Source organism: Mirounga angustirostris, unplaced genomic scaffold, assembly GCF_029215605.1.
Source record: "Mirounga angustirostris isolate CCGP_5_RB_7025 unplaced genomic scaffold, mMirAng1.0.hap1 SCAF_17, whole genome shotgun sequence".
NCBI classification, from domain to species: domain Eukaryota; kingdom Metazoa; phylum Chordata; class Mammalia; order Carnivora; family Phocidae; genus Mirounga; species Mirounga angustirostris.
This window is the reverse complement of record NW_026991725.1, coordinates 25410588-25424670: the sequence shown is the minus strand read 5'-3', so window position 1 is coordinate 25424670 and position 14083 is coordinate 25410588. Positions and strand designations below refer to the sequence as shown.

Below are 14083 nucleotides of genomic sequence, written 5' to 3'. Positions count from 1 at the left end.
TGGGGTAATAATTCTTTATATTTATTTGAATTTTCTAGTTTTGCTATAATAAATATGTAAAATATATAAAATGTTAACAAAGATTAATTATTAATAGCTTAATATTTTCTATTTTTGTTGGCATTCTCTAATTTTTGCCAGTTAGTACAGTAAAAAAAAATTTTTAATGATATCACTAACCATTTAATGATGTAAAAAGCCATTCACCATGTATTAATGAGTAAGAGCAGATTAGAACTCAGTACACATAGCAGCGTGGGGGAGGGAGAAAAAGGAAAAAAATCAGTAGGTACATATAGCACAGCCTACTTTAAAAGAGTAGGAGATAAAAGGAAGGAAGGAGGGAAAGGATATACACAAAACTATTATGAATGGCTGGATTACGGGTAATAGCTCTTTTATCCTTACCCACAGTTCATAAATCATCTTTTTTTTAAGTAAATTCTACGCCCACTGTGGGACTCAAACTCACAACTCTGAGATCAAAAGTTCCACGCTCTACCAAATGAGCCAGCCAGGCGCCCCAGCCATGGTTCATAAATTTCTTGAATATATTACTTTTGTAAAGAGAAAATTATTAAAACATTACTCAACATATCTAAAATTGAGTTCACATCCTCCTCCACAAACCTCGCTTTGTAAATGGCACCATCATTCAATCCCCCAAACTACAGTTGTTCCAACCTCCTTCCTCTTCCTTGCATCAGTCACCAAATCCGTCAGATTTTACTGTCTCTCGTAGTCTTCCATCCTTATGGCTTTAGTGCAAACTCTCAGATTTTCAACTGTAATAGGCTTCTATCTCCAAGTCTTGACTTCCCTGTCTCCAGTCTCAACCCCAAGCCACTGTCCACACTGTGAAGGATGACATTTCTGACACAGGCCCAGTCAGGTGATTCCTGCTGCTGACAATACACTACCTCCCCATCGCTGCCCAGAGAAAAAGCCAAAACCCTCTGCCTTTGCCTCTGGCTTCATCTCCCACCAAGCCCCTCAAGCCATGATCCAATCCTGGGTATGCTTTCCCACAAATCAGCACCCTTTCATTCTACTTCCTCAATACCAAGTGCCTGCCCTCCCTCTTCTCTTTCTGGCTAAACACTACTCATCTTTTAAAACTCTGCTCAAGTATCACCTCCTGGCTAGAAGCTTTCTCTGACTGCCTCCACTCCCTCCAGCCAGTATGTGAGGCATGCTTCTTTGTGGCCTTCATTTATCTCTGCAAAGCATGGAATTTCCCTGTTGACTTGTCTATCTTGCCCATTGTGCTGGGAGCCTTCGAAGGCAGAAGTTGTCTCTTTTCTGTTTGATGATATTACAGATTACTTTTATTTGCTTCTTTTTCTTATCTGCATGTTTTCCCTCTCCTTCTTTTAATTATATAAATAAAGCTTGTTGGGAAAGACTCAAGCAATATAGAAGCATAAAGTAAAATTATCTGGATTTTCTAAGTCGTATGCGTAGCCAATCTCTGAAACTCAGTAAACCCCCAACAAAAGGCTATTGAGTAAATGACTAAGACAGCACAATGCAGGGCAGTAATCCAAGAGGTTACAGAGAGCCAAGGATATATTCTGGGTCCTTGCATCCCACTATAACCAGAGCAGCTCTGCTTTTATCTACTTCACTTATTAGACTTCCATCTAAGTGTAATTTCCATGTAAAATTTCATCCAGAAAGGGGGTTCATACATATCCTCAAACAAAATGTCTAAAAACAAGAACTTATGGAAAAAAACAAGTTGGCAGACCTAACTCTAGTCCTAGTTCTAAAATAAATTAGCTACGCAAATCACTTTTCCTCTTTAAGGCAGTACTTCTCATCTGTTAAATACCTAACACACACATACACCAACACTTTAGGGCACTATTTCTCATCTGTTATATAACAACCCCCTCCCCCCAAGGTATTCATTCCCTAAGTTCCTTTCGCTTCTAAATTTTACAAAATTGAATAAAGCAGGGACACCTGGTTGTTTCAGTCAGTAGAGCATGCAGTTCTTGATCTCAGGGGTGTGAGTTCAATGTAGAGATTACTTAAAAATAAAATCTTAAGGGGTGCCTGGGTGGCTCAGTCAGTTAACTGTCCAACTCTTGATTTTGGCTCAGGACATGATCTTCAGGGTCGTGAGATCGAGCCCCATGTCGGGCTCTGTGCTCACCTTGGAGTCTGCTTGAGATTCTCTCTCTCCTTCTGCCCCCTCCCTACTCTCTCTCTCAAAATAGTAATACCTTTTTAGGGTGCCTGGGTGGCTCAGTTGGTTAAGCGACTGCCTTCGGCTCAGGTCATGATCCTGGAGTCCCTGGATCGAGTCCCGCATCGGGCTCCCTGCTCGGCAGGGAGTCTGCTTCTCCCTCTGACCCTCCCCCCTCTCATGTGCTCTCTCTCATTCTCTCTCTAATAAATAAATAAAATCTTTAAAAATAATAATAATAATAATAATACCTTTTTAAAAATTAAAAAATAAAATAAAAAAAAATAAAAATTAAAAAAAAATGAGACACAGCACCCAGGTTGCTTCTTTCTCATGTGACACCAGATATCACAATCCACATATAGTAAAAGCGGTTGCCTACTTGGTTCAGAAACCACACTGCTTTTTTGTCCTCCCATTATCAAACCTTTAAGTCTTCTTAATAGTATTTTCCAGAAATTCCTTTCTTTTTTGATGGGCTGATAGACTTGATGGACTTGGCTTTAGGATGAACTGTTTGGAGTAGAAGAGGAGGAGATGAATAGTAGCAAGAAACAACCACTAGGAGTTGCCATCCCTTTCCTCAATGATGCCAGAGAAATGCTGTACTGACCTTTATAGAACAAATAGTTTTAGGGGCAAAAGACAAGTTCCTACTGTGATGTGACCTGTCCAAATCTCCATTTAGACTGAACCAGGAAAAGAAAACAAGATAAGCCATTACAGTACTAAGAGGATCTCTCAGAAATCAGAACTAGTTAATGAAGGCAGACTTCACTTAGCTATTCTCTATCTTTCTACACCACATATCTTTGAGTAGAGTATGCCTTACACCAGGAAGCCCTAAGTATCCATGAAGGTTCTGAGAGACCCAGGTGGAAAGATTACCTACCTGATTAGAAGTGGGCGGTGGAGGAGGACCAGGGGGCGGTGGAGGGGGTGGAGGAATTGGCATCCTTGCCCTGCTCGCAGTTGGCACTGCTTTCTCTCCGTTTTAATTTGCAGCTTTAGGTCACTCATATACCTGCAATGAAATGTAAATTCAATGAGAACAACTCTGCCATCAGAAACACTGAGTACCCAGGAGAATTAGGGGACAGGGCATGACATGAGAGAGAAACTAAGCACCTCATCCCCTAGTTCCTCTGTGATAGAGTCCAGGGCTTGGTAAACTTTTTTTGTAAAAGGCCAGATAATAAATACTAATAGTGGGGCACCTGGGGGGCTCAGTCTGACTCTGGATTTTGGCTCAGGTCATGATCTCAGGGTCGTGAGATCAAGCCCCGCATTAGGCTCTGTGCTGGGTGTGGAGCCTGCTTAAGGTTCCCTCCCTCTGCCCCTCTCCCTCTCCCTAAAAAAAAAAAAAAATTAATATTTTAGGCTTTACAGGCCACATATGGTCTCTGTCACATTTTATTCTTTATTTTGACATTTTTTTTAATAATAAGGCTTTATTTTTTAGAGCAGTTTCAGGTTCACAGCAAAATTGAGCAGAAAAGTACAGAGAGTACCCATATACTCCTGTTTCCCCTACACACACACACACACACACACACACGGCCTCCCCCACTATCTACATCCTGCAGTTGGACATTTGATACAATCGATACCTCATTACCACCCAAAGTCAGAGAGATCCAGTCTCTGGATGGCGACAAAATGGTAGCCAGGTTTTTTCTACAGTTGGGTGACCATGGGTCTGCCATCTAGTTTCTTGTTATGCCCATATGTAATAATGAAGCTTTCACACTGGCTCAGCAGCACAACAAAATGGAAACCTATGCAGACATTATTGGTTCTGAAGATAACCACTAATGAAGACTATGAAAGCATCGCCTTATATTTTAAAGGAGAAAAAAGACATTTTCAGGCTGGAAAATTCTTCTTGCTGTGTAGCCAATATTCACGAGCACTTAAACATTTCCTCAAATGTCCAAGCTCAGAAGATAATACGGCAACAGAAATGGCAACTGAAACTGTTGGTCAGGCCAAAGATGAACTGCTGACCAGTCTGCCAACAGACCATCTGATGGGAGAGAGTGATGGCATGCCTAAGGATGCCAAGTACCTGTTCCGCTTGTACATGGCCCTGAAGCAATACCGAGAGACCGCCTGGACCACCATCATCATTGCCAGAGAACAGCAGTCTGCCGGAAACTATCAGAATGCTCACGACCTTCTCTTTAGCATGTATGCAGGACTTAAATCCCAGATCAAAATTCCCTCTGAGATGGCCACCAACCTCATGATTCTGCACATATGATTCAGCATCTTCTGTACTAGTGAAGATTCATGTTAAAAACGGAGATCATATGAAAGGGGCACGTACGCTTATTCGGGTGGCCAACATCAGCAAGTTTCCGTCACACATTGTGCCAATCCTGACGTCCATGGTGATCGAGTGTCACCGAGAAGGCCTCAAGAACTCTGCTTTCAGCTTTGCAGCCATGTTGATGAGGCCTGAGTACCACAACAAAATAGATGCCAAATACAAAAAGAAGATCGAGGCCATGGTCAGGAGACCTGATACATCCGAGACAGAAGAGGCCACAACCCTGTGTCCATTCTGTGAATTTTTTCTCCCAGAGTGTGAACTCCTCTGTCCTGGATGTAAAATAACATCCCATATTGCATTGCAACAGGTCAACACATGTTGAAGGATGACTGGACTGTGTCCACATTGCGACTTCCCTGCTCTATACTCAGAATTTAAGATCATGTTAAACACTGAAAGCACATGTCCTATGTGTTCAGAAAGATTAAACTTCGCTCAACTAAAAAAATCTCAGACTGTACCCAGTACCTGCGAACAGAGGTGGAGCAGTGAGTGGCCTGTGCAGGAGGCCAAGTTTCTACCCCTGGTGGTTTCTAGATACAGAAAAAAGAAAGACTCTCAGGTCATAGACACTGTACAGTTGCCATTGTAGAGTGGCAAAACAGTGACATATAGCCTTGCTGTTTATTATACTTCATAGAGTTCCTATTCAAAGTCTTACATATTCTATGCTCTACACTGTTAATAGTAGCCCATGATGTAACTATAAATATTCAACTTTTTGATAACCTTTATATTTTGAAATATCTCCTTTAAAATAAAATCGTTGATTAGATATTGGCAACCTGTATTTTATATATTTGGACAAATGTATAATGACAACTACACACATTGTAGCATCATACAGAATAGTTTCACTGCCCTAAAAATCTGTGTCTGCCTATTTATCCCTCCTTTCCCCCAACCACTGGTCCTTTTTCCTGTTTCCATAGTTTTGTCTTTTCCAGAATGTCATACAGTTGGAATCATATAATATGTAGCCTTTTTCAGATTGGCTTCTTTCAATTAGTAATACTCATTAAGTTTCCTCCATGTCTTTTCATGACTTGATAGCTCTTTTCTTTTTAGTGCTGAATAATATTCCATTGTTTGGATGTACAACAGTTTGTTTATCCATTCACCTACTGAAAGACATCTTCGTTGCTTCCAAGTTTTAACTAATTATAAATAAAGCTGTTATAAATATTCTTGTGCAGGTTTTTGTGGGGACATAAATTTTGGCTCATCTGAGTAAATACCACTGACTGTGATTGCCAGATCCTATGGTAAAGAGTTACATTGTATAATAAACTGCCAAATTGTCTTCCAAGTGGTTGTACTGCTTTGCATTCCCACCAGCAATGAAGGAGAGTTCCTGCTGCTGCACATCCTTGCCAGCATTTGGTGCTCTCAGTGTTTTAGATTTTGGCCATTCTAATAGGTCTGTAGTAGTGCAATTTCACTGTTGTAATTTTTCAATTCTCTGATGACATATGAAGTTGAACTTCTTTTCATACGCTTACTTCCCATCTGTGTATTTTCTTCAGTAAGGTGTCTGTTTAGGTCTTTTGCACAGTTTTCAATATGGTTGTTTTCTAATTGTTGAGTTTTAAGAATTCTTTGTCTGTTTTGGATAACAGTCCTTTATCAGATGTGTCTTTTGCAAATATTTTCTCCCAGTGTGTGGCCTGTCTTCTCATCCTCTTGATTTTTACATTTTAAAACTACATTTTTAGGGGTGCCTGGGTGGCTCAGTCGTTAAGTGTCTGCCTTCGGCTCAGGTCATGATCCCAGGGTCCTGGGATCGAGCCCCGCATCGGGCTCCCTGCTCGGCGGGAAGCCTGCTTCTCCCTCTCCCACTCCCCCTGCTTGTGTTCCCTGTCTCACTGTGTCTCTCTCTGTCAGATACATAAAAATTAAAAAAAAAAAAAAAACCTACATTTTTACGTTTTAAAAATGTAAAAACCATTCATGGTTCATGGGCATTATTAAAACAGACTATGGACCAGATCTGATTCGTGGGCCACAGTTTACTGACTCCCAGTATAGTCACATCCTTGGAATCTGATCAGAGCATAAATACCATGTGAGGATTTAGCTACTTATCAGGTCACAAAAAAAACTATACAGCTGTCCTCCTGTTACAGTCTGCTAGTGATCCGCACTTTACAAATGAGACAAACCAGGGAACTGTCTTGCCCTAAGACATTAAAGTGGGGGGCAAAAATAAAACTAAAACTCAAGAACAATAATTCACCCAAAAAGCTGTTCCAAGGAAATCCCACTTCTTGCTCCCCCCTCCAAATCAGAGCCAAAATAACATTATCACTGGGAATACAACTTACAGATGACAAGAAAGGTTCAAGACACGGTAATCAACTTCACGAATTAATCCAGGGAAGAACTGCTTCCAAGCACGGTGATTAATGAGATTAGGACACAGGAAATCTCACAGGTGGCCCCTAGCACAGATGAGAGGCCACGTGCACCAAGCCAAGCCTAAAAGATCAAACCAGCATGGCAATCCACTGAGGAAGTTTGGTTCTGAACTCTTGACACAGGTGATCACAATTTCCCTGTGAATAAAGGAATAACCACTTAAACATTTCCCTCAATGCTCTCAAAACCATTTAAACACTTTCTCAATGATGAAAGTAAAGGGCAAATATTCCAAAGGTTCTAAAAACCAAGAACCTTTAGAGGCAGGTAGAATTTATCAGAAACATGACTGTGAAGGTCTTCATAATCTTAACCCTTCCAATAATGCCACTACAGACTGGATGCCCAAAAGAGCTTTTTGCTCCAATCACAAAGAACTGGACAGTACACTTTGGACAACTAGACTTTGGCTAAATGGTTCCCATGGGGAATGGTGTCTGAACTCACTTCAAGAATTGAGCAGCTGACCATCCTTCAAGGGAAAACACCTTCTGATGTCTGGTTTCAAAGCTAAGTCTAGTTTTTCTTTGCCAGGGATCATACTAGACTTTAAAAACTGATCAAGGGCGCCTGAGTGGCTCAGTTGGTTAAGTGACTGCCTTCGGCTCAGGTCATGATCCCGGAGTCCTGGGATCGAGTCCCACATCGGGCTCGCCCTGCTCTGCGGGGAGCCTGCTTCTCCCTCTGCCTCTTCCTGCCACTCCCCTGCTTGTGCTCTCTCTCTCTGTGTCAAATAAATAAATAAATATTTTAAAAAAATAAAAATAAAAACTGATCAAAACCGGGGCACGTGGGTGGCTCAGTTGGTTAAGTGTCTGCCTTCGACTCAGGTCATATCTCAGGGTCCTGGGACTGAGCCCTGCTTCTCCCTCTCCTGTTGCGCGCCCCCCCCCCCCACCTTATGGTCTTTCTAATAAAATCTTTTTTTTTTTTTTTTTAAGATTTTATTTATTTGACAGAGAGAGACACAGCGAGAGAGGGAACACAAGCAGGGGGAGTGGGAGAGAGAGAAGCAGCCCTCCTGCCGAGCAGGAAACCTGATGCGGGATGGATCCCAGGACTCTGGGATCATGACCTGAGCTGAACGCAGATGCTTAACGACTAAGCCACCCAGGTGCCCCTCAAATAAATAAAATCTTAAAAAATAAATAAAAATTGATCAAAACAGTAAATCCTCATGATCCATCTATAATGGGGGGGCATGCAAATTTAAAATAAAAGGAAGAGGGGCGCCTGGGTGGCTCAGTTGGTTAAGCGACTGCCTTCGGCTCAGGTCATGATCCTGGAGTCCCGGGATCGAGTCCCGCATCGGGCTCCCTGCTCAGTGGGGAGTCTGCTTCTCCCTCTGACCCTCCTCCCTCTCATGCTCTCTCTCTCTCATTCTCTCTCTCAAATAAATAAATAAAATCTTAAAAAAATAATAAATAAATAAATAATAAAATAAAATAAAATAAAAGGAAGATATAGAGAAAAACACTTTCTTCTGTCTGAATTCTCTGGGTTCACTCTGACAGTTCCCCCAAAGCATTTTTTTAAAAAGCTAGCAGAGGGGCATCTGGGTAGCTCAGTTGGTCAAGCATCTGACTTCGGCTCAGGTCATGATCTCAGGGTCCTGGGATCGAGACCTGTGTCGGGTTCTGCACTCGGTAGGGAGTCTGCTTGTCCCTCTCCCTCTCTCCCTTCTCCACTACTCATGCGCTCCCCTCTCTCTCTCCCAAATAAAATCTTTATTTTTACTTTATTTTATTTATTTATTTGACAGAGAGAGACACACCGAAAGAGGGAACACAAGCAGAGGGAGCGGGAGAGGGAGAAGCAGGCTTCCTGTGGAGCAGGGAGCCCGACATGGGGCTCGATCCCAGGACCCTGGGATCGTGACCCGAGCCGAAGGCAGATGCTTAATGACTGAGCCACTCAGGCGCCCCTCAAATAAAATCTTTAAAAATAAAAAATAAAAAGCTAGCAGAAAACAATAGGAAATAATAATAATCTATTCAGAAACAAACATTTTCAACTAATTCCAGTCACCTCAGTTCCTGCCTTTTCTGAGTTTCCAGTTCTACCTACCTTTGCCATTGCCAGGACTGAAATGGTCTCCTAGAATGATCGGGAAAAGAGACTCAGACAAGTCCCTAATTCTTTTCATATCCACAGGTAATCCAACCTACATGCTACAAAGTAAGAAATCACTTAGAGGAACAACCTTATGCCTAACAGTGAGCACCGTTTATAAGGCAAAACAGTAATTCTCTAGCAAGGCACATCTTTTTTTTTAAAGCAATCCACTGGAGGGGCGCCTGGGTGGCTCAGCTGGTAAGCAACTGCCTTCGGCTCAGGTCATGATCTTGGAGTCCCGGGATCGAGTCCCGCGTCGGGCTCCCTGCTCGGCGGGGAGTCTGCTTCTCCCTCTGACCCTCCTCCCTCTCATGCTGTCTCTCATTCTCTCTCTCGCAAATAAATAAAATCTTAAAAAAAAAATTTTTTTTAAAGCAATCCACTGGAAAAGACCACTAATATAATGCACAGTTACAGATGCCTTCTTAAAATAGGCCCAATTCAAACTCCAATTTCAAAATAGACCCACTTAAAAGAAAAAAAATCACCTTCATCAAGAGACAGGCTTTTGTGCTAACAACCAGCAGTGCTTCTCAACCTTTCTTCTGCCTCCACAAAGACTGCATGAGTGACATGCTATTATTGACACTGAGTATGCAATGATACACTATGGCTGAGTATCACTGCTTCCCATTTTACGGGTGAGGACACTAAAGCTCCAGAAGTGGGAGCAATCGCATGCATGCACACTAGAGAGAAAGACTGATCTAAGGGCACCTACCCAAGATCATTCTGTAGCAAACTGCAGATTTAGGACTCAAATCTAGATCTTCTGATCCCCTGCTATTTCACTAATCACCCCAAAAAACATTTGCAATGGAAACTGGTTTGGTGTAGCAATTTCCTACTATTTTCCCCAAATGAAAATTCAACCCACCCTAAATTTCTATTTTATTAATAGAATACAAACAGCTCTTTCTATGTTTCCCAAGAGCAGCCCAACTTAAGTAAATTTACGTTAATACAACATTCCTTCCCCTGAAAATCCCCAAAAGCTTTATTCAAACTAATTTAATATTGATACAATCACTAAACCAAAGCAGAGGGTCTGCTTTGAGAACTACCTTTAGTTAAAAACAAGTAAACCAAAAACCCTTCATAAAGTTTTATAACAGAATGACAATTTTTTTTAAGTAGGCTCCATGCCCTGCATGGAGCCCAATGCAGGGCTTGAACTCACAACCCTGAGATCAAGACCTGAGCTGATATCAAGAGGCAGACACAAAACCAACTGAGTCACCCAGGTGCCCCACAGAATGACAAATTTTAGTGACCAACTACTTTTATTTATTTTTATAAAAAGATTTTATTTAGGGGCGCCTGGGTGGCTCAGTCATAAGCATCTGCCTTCGGCTCAGGTCATGGTCCCAGGGTCCTGGGATTGAGCCCCGCATTGAGCTCCCTGCTCGGAGGGAAGCCTGCTTCTCCCTCCTCCACTCCCCCTGCTTGTGTTCCCTCTCTCGCTGTGTCTCTGTCAAATAAATAAATAAAATCTTAAAAAAAAAAAAAAAAGATTTCATTTATTTATTATTCATTTGAGAGAGAGAGCACAAGTGGAGGGGAGAGGCAGAGGGAAAGGGACAAGCAGACTCCCCACTGAGCAGAGAGCCTGATGTGGGACTTGATCCCAGGACCTGGAGATCATGACCTGAGCCAAAGGCAGACGGCCCACTGACTGAGCCACCCAGGCACCCCGACCAACTACTTTTAATCAAAGGACAAATTCAGTCCTCTGGAAGCACTGTGTACTGCAATTTTTTAAAAAGTAACATTCCTGGGGCGCCTGGGTGGCTCAGTCGTTAGTCTGCCTTCAGCTCAGGTCGTGATCCCGGGGTCCTGGGGTCGAACCCCACATCAGCAGGAAGCCTGCTTCTCCCTCTCCCACCCCCCCTGCTTGTGTTCCCTCTCTGTCAAATAAATAAAATCTCTTAAAAAAAAAAAAAAACATTCCTGAGATTAAACCTAAGAAGAAAAAAAAGGGTTCTTTCCAGAATTTTAAGTATTTCCTTTCTGATCTTTTAAATTAGAACTACAAACCTCACCATCTGTGTTCTTCAGAGTCCTTGATTTTCAGAAATATTGTGAGGCTGCCTCCAGCTCAGCAACACACCAATTCTCATTACCTTTTTAAGCCCTTCTATCTTAGAAACCGTGATAGAATAAGCTATTCACATCCTCAGGAGTCAGTTTCTTTGAAATCAAGTTCAGAGAGCATTATTTCAAATCTTCCTGATGTCAAATTTATCACAGAATTCAGAGATAAGTCTTCATAAAACTCAAGCAATGCACTTTTAAAAAGCACTCTCTTCTATTCCTCAAAACAAAACCTATTTTTCTATTCAATTTCCTAACATTTCATTCCAAATATGTATTCCTACATTTTAAGAGTAGGAGACTTCCCAAGTACAAAGACACTGACCTTTCACATTTGATAAACGAAGAATCCAATTTAGTTGTTGCTTTTTTCATATATTTAAAATTATCTCAAAAGTATTCTAGTTACCACTACCATTTGGGGCCTTTATTCAAATGGCATTCTGCTACTATAAAACTCAAGTTTCAATTGCAAATTATTTTTAAAAGAAAAAAAAAATTTTAATTCTAAATCTAAATGCTATCTACTTACATGCTAAGAGACCTTAGGTAACAGCACTTTCCTTTCATCTCAGCTTTGATTACCAAGTAAATTACAGTTTTTGTATTGAAGTACCCAACAAAATCCCATAGGGGAGAAAAAAAAACTGACCTTAAAAAGTAGGCTCCCTCCCTCAGCAAAGTCTCAAAGGCCTTAGTTTTACCTTATCCCTCAGCAAAGTCTCAAAGGCCTTAGTTTTACCTTACAGGAATCAGTTATATGAATATGAATTTGGGATGTCAATAAGAAAATTCTTTCCTCCCCCCCTTTTTTTTTAAGTACTCTCTATGCCCAACATGGGGCTCAAACTCAGGACCCAGAGATCAAGAGTCACATGCTCTACCGACTGAGCCAGCCAGGCACCCCCCTCTCTTTCTTTCTTAAAGATTTTATTTATTTATTTCAGAAAAGGAGAGAGCGCAAGCATGAGTCGGGGGAGGGGGAAAGGGAGAAGCAGACTCCCTGCTGAGCAGAGAGCCCAATGTGGGGCTTGATCAAAAGACGCTGAGATCATGATCTGAGCAGAAAGCAGATGCTTAACTGACTGAGCCACCCAGGCACCCCCCTCTCCTTTCTTAAATACATGTCCAATTTTTTATTTTTTAAGATTTTATTTTTAAGTAATCTCTACACCCAACGTGGGGCTCGAACTCACAACCCCGAGATCAAGAGTTGAGGGCTCCACCAGCTAAGCCAGCCAGGTGCCCCCATGTTCAAGTCTTTAATATCCTATTAAACCTCTCCCCAATATAAAGAAACAGAGAAGGGACACCTGGCTGGCTCAGTCGGTTAAATGTCTGCCTTCGGCTCAGATTGCGATTCCAAGGTCCTGGGATGGAGGCCCACATTGGGCTCCTCGCTCAGTGGGGAGTCTGCTTCTCCCTCTCCCTCTGCCCCCTTCTCCCCCCACTGGTGCACTCTCTCAAATAAATAAATAAATTTAAAGAAACAGAGAGACAGATGAAAGAGACATTTCAAGATCCTCTCTGAAGGGCGCCTGGGTGGCTCAGATGGTTAAGCGTCTGCCTTCGGCTCAGGTCATGATCCCAGGGTCCTGGGATCGAGTCCCACATCGGGCTCCCGGCTCAGCGGGCAGCCTGCTTCTCCCTCTGACCCTTGCCCCTCTCATGCTGTTTCTCTCTCGCTCTCTAAAAAATAAATAAAATCTTTAAAAAAAAAAAAAAGATCCTCTCTGAAAGACCAATAACTCTGCCTACTCTTGTCTCCAGATAATCTAAAGAAGAGAGCTGTGTCTTCAAGAGGAAAGATTCTAGACATTCCCCTCAATGGAATTCTGATTCAACAGTTCAAATCAAAATAAATCAAATAGTATCAGAGATGGAACATAAATGTTTGGCAGAAATAGAAAATCAGTTGCTTTGGAACAAAGAAAGTCACAATGCAAAATGGGGTTTGTGTTTGGTGTACTTTAATCCCAGCCAGAAGGAACTATAGCCTTGCCTAATGTGGGTTCAATAATCTAGGTAGGTGGGGTGGCAAGACTTTCCAAGCATAGACATTAAAACCCATTAATGAATCAAATGTTCATTACCACACAACAAAGCCTAGAAACATTCACATCAAACAAGTTCAAAATGAGGGGCGCCTGGATGGCTCAGTCGGTTAAGTGTCTGCCTTAGGCTCAGGTCATGATCCCAGGGTCCTGGGATCAATCCCCACATCAGGTTCTTTGCTCAACAGAGAAGCCTGCTTCTCCCTCTCCCTCTGCCTGCCGCTCCCCCTGCTTGTGCAAGCATGTGTTCTCTCTGACAAATAAATACAATCTAAAAAAAGAAAAAGAGAAAAGGAAGAAACAAGGAGGCTATGTGCTTGGTTTAGTGCTCCAAACGTTTTTAACTTGCTGAATTCATTCATTTATGAATTTATTATCCAGTGAATATTTATTGAGCACCCATCACTTACTCCATTCAATAAATATTTCTCCACTAGGTGCCAAAGCATTGTTGTATAACAATGGTTCTAAGGGGAATGATTCTGTCTCCCAGGAGACATTCGGCAATGTCTAGAGACATTTTTGATTATCATGACTAGGGAGTGTTACTGACCTCTAGTGGATAGAAAACATTCTATAATTCCTAGGACAGCCCCCCCACAACAAAGAATCATCTAGTCCAAAATGTCAATAATGCTGAGGTTGATAAACCCAGTTCTAGAGGCTGAACAAGTTTCTACAATCCTAGGGCTTACATTCTAGGGGAAGAGATAAACAAGAAAACAAATAAAATCTCCTATCTCAGTTACTGATAAAAAGAATGAAAAAAAAAAAAAAGAAAAAATCATGAAGGGTTTAAGTAGGAGTATGGAGGAATGTTCTCTTGATAGGGTTGCAGGGAGGGGGGCTGGCTCTCCACAAAGAAGTCTCTCC

At 41.8% G+C, this 14083-nt stretch overlaps 1 protein-coding gene across 3 annotated transcripts in view; it reads right to left on the bottom strand.

The window, feature by feature from the left end:
* Nucleotides 1-14083, bottom strand: part of WIPF2 (WAS/WASL interacting protein family member 2) — a 51110-nt gene that overhangs the window by 20726 nt on the left and 16301 nt on the right. Inside the window, exons 2-3 of one of the 3 annotated variants that reach the window (XM_045888959.3) lie at nt 6854-7084; nt 3087-3218 (exon numbers count right to left, since the gene is read on the bottom strand). In XM_045888959.3, the coding sequence (XP_045744915.1) occupies nt 3087-3149 (63 nt within the window). In that variant the 5' untranslated portion in view covers nt 3150-3218; nt 6854-7084. Of the gene's footprint in view, nt 1-3086; nt 3219-4523; nt 6273-6853; nt 7085-14083 lie in introns of those variants that run through there. The other 2 variants (XM_064582393.1, XM_045888960.3) reach the window with 2 other exon arrangements.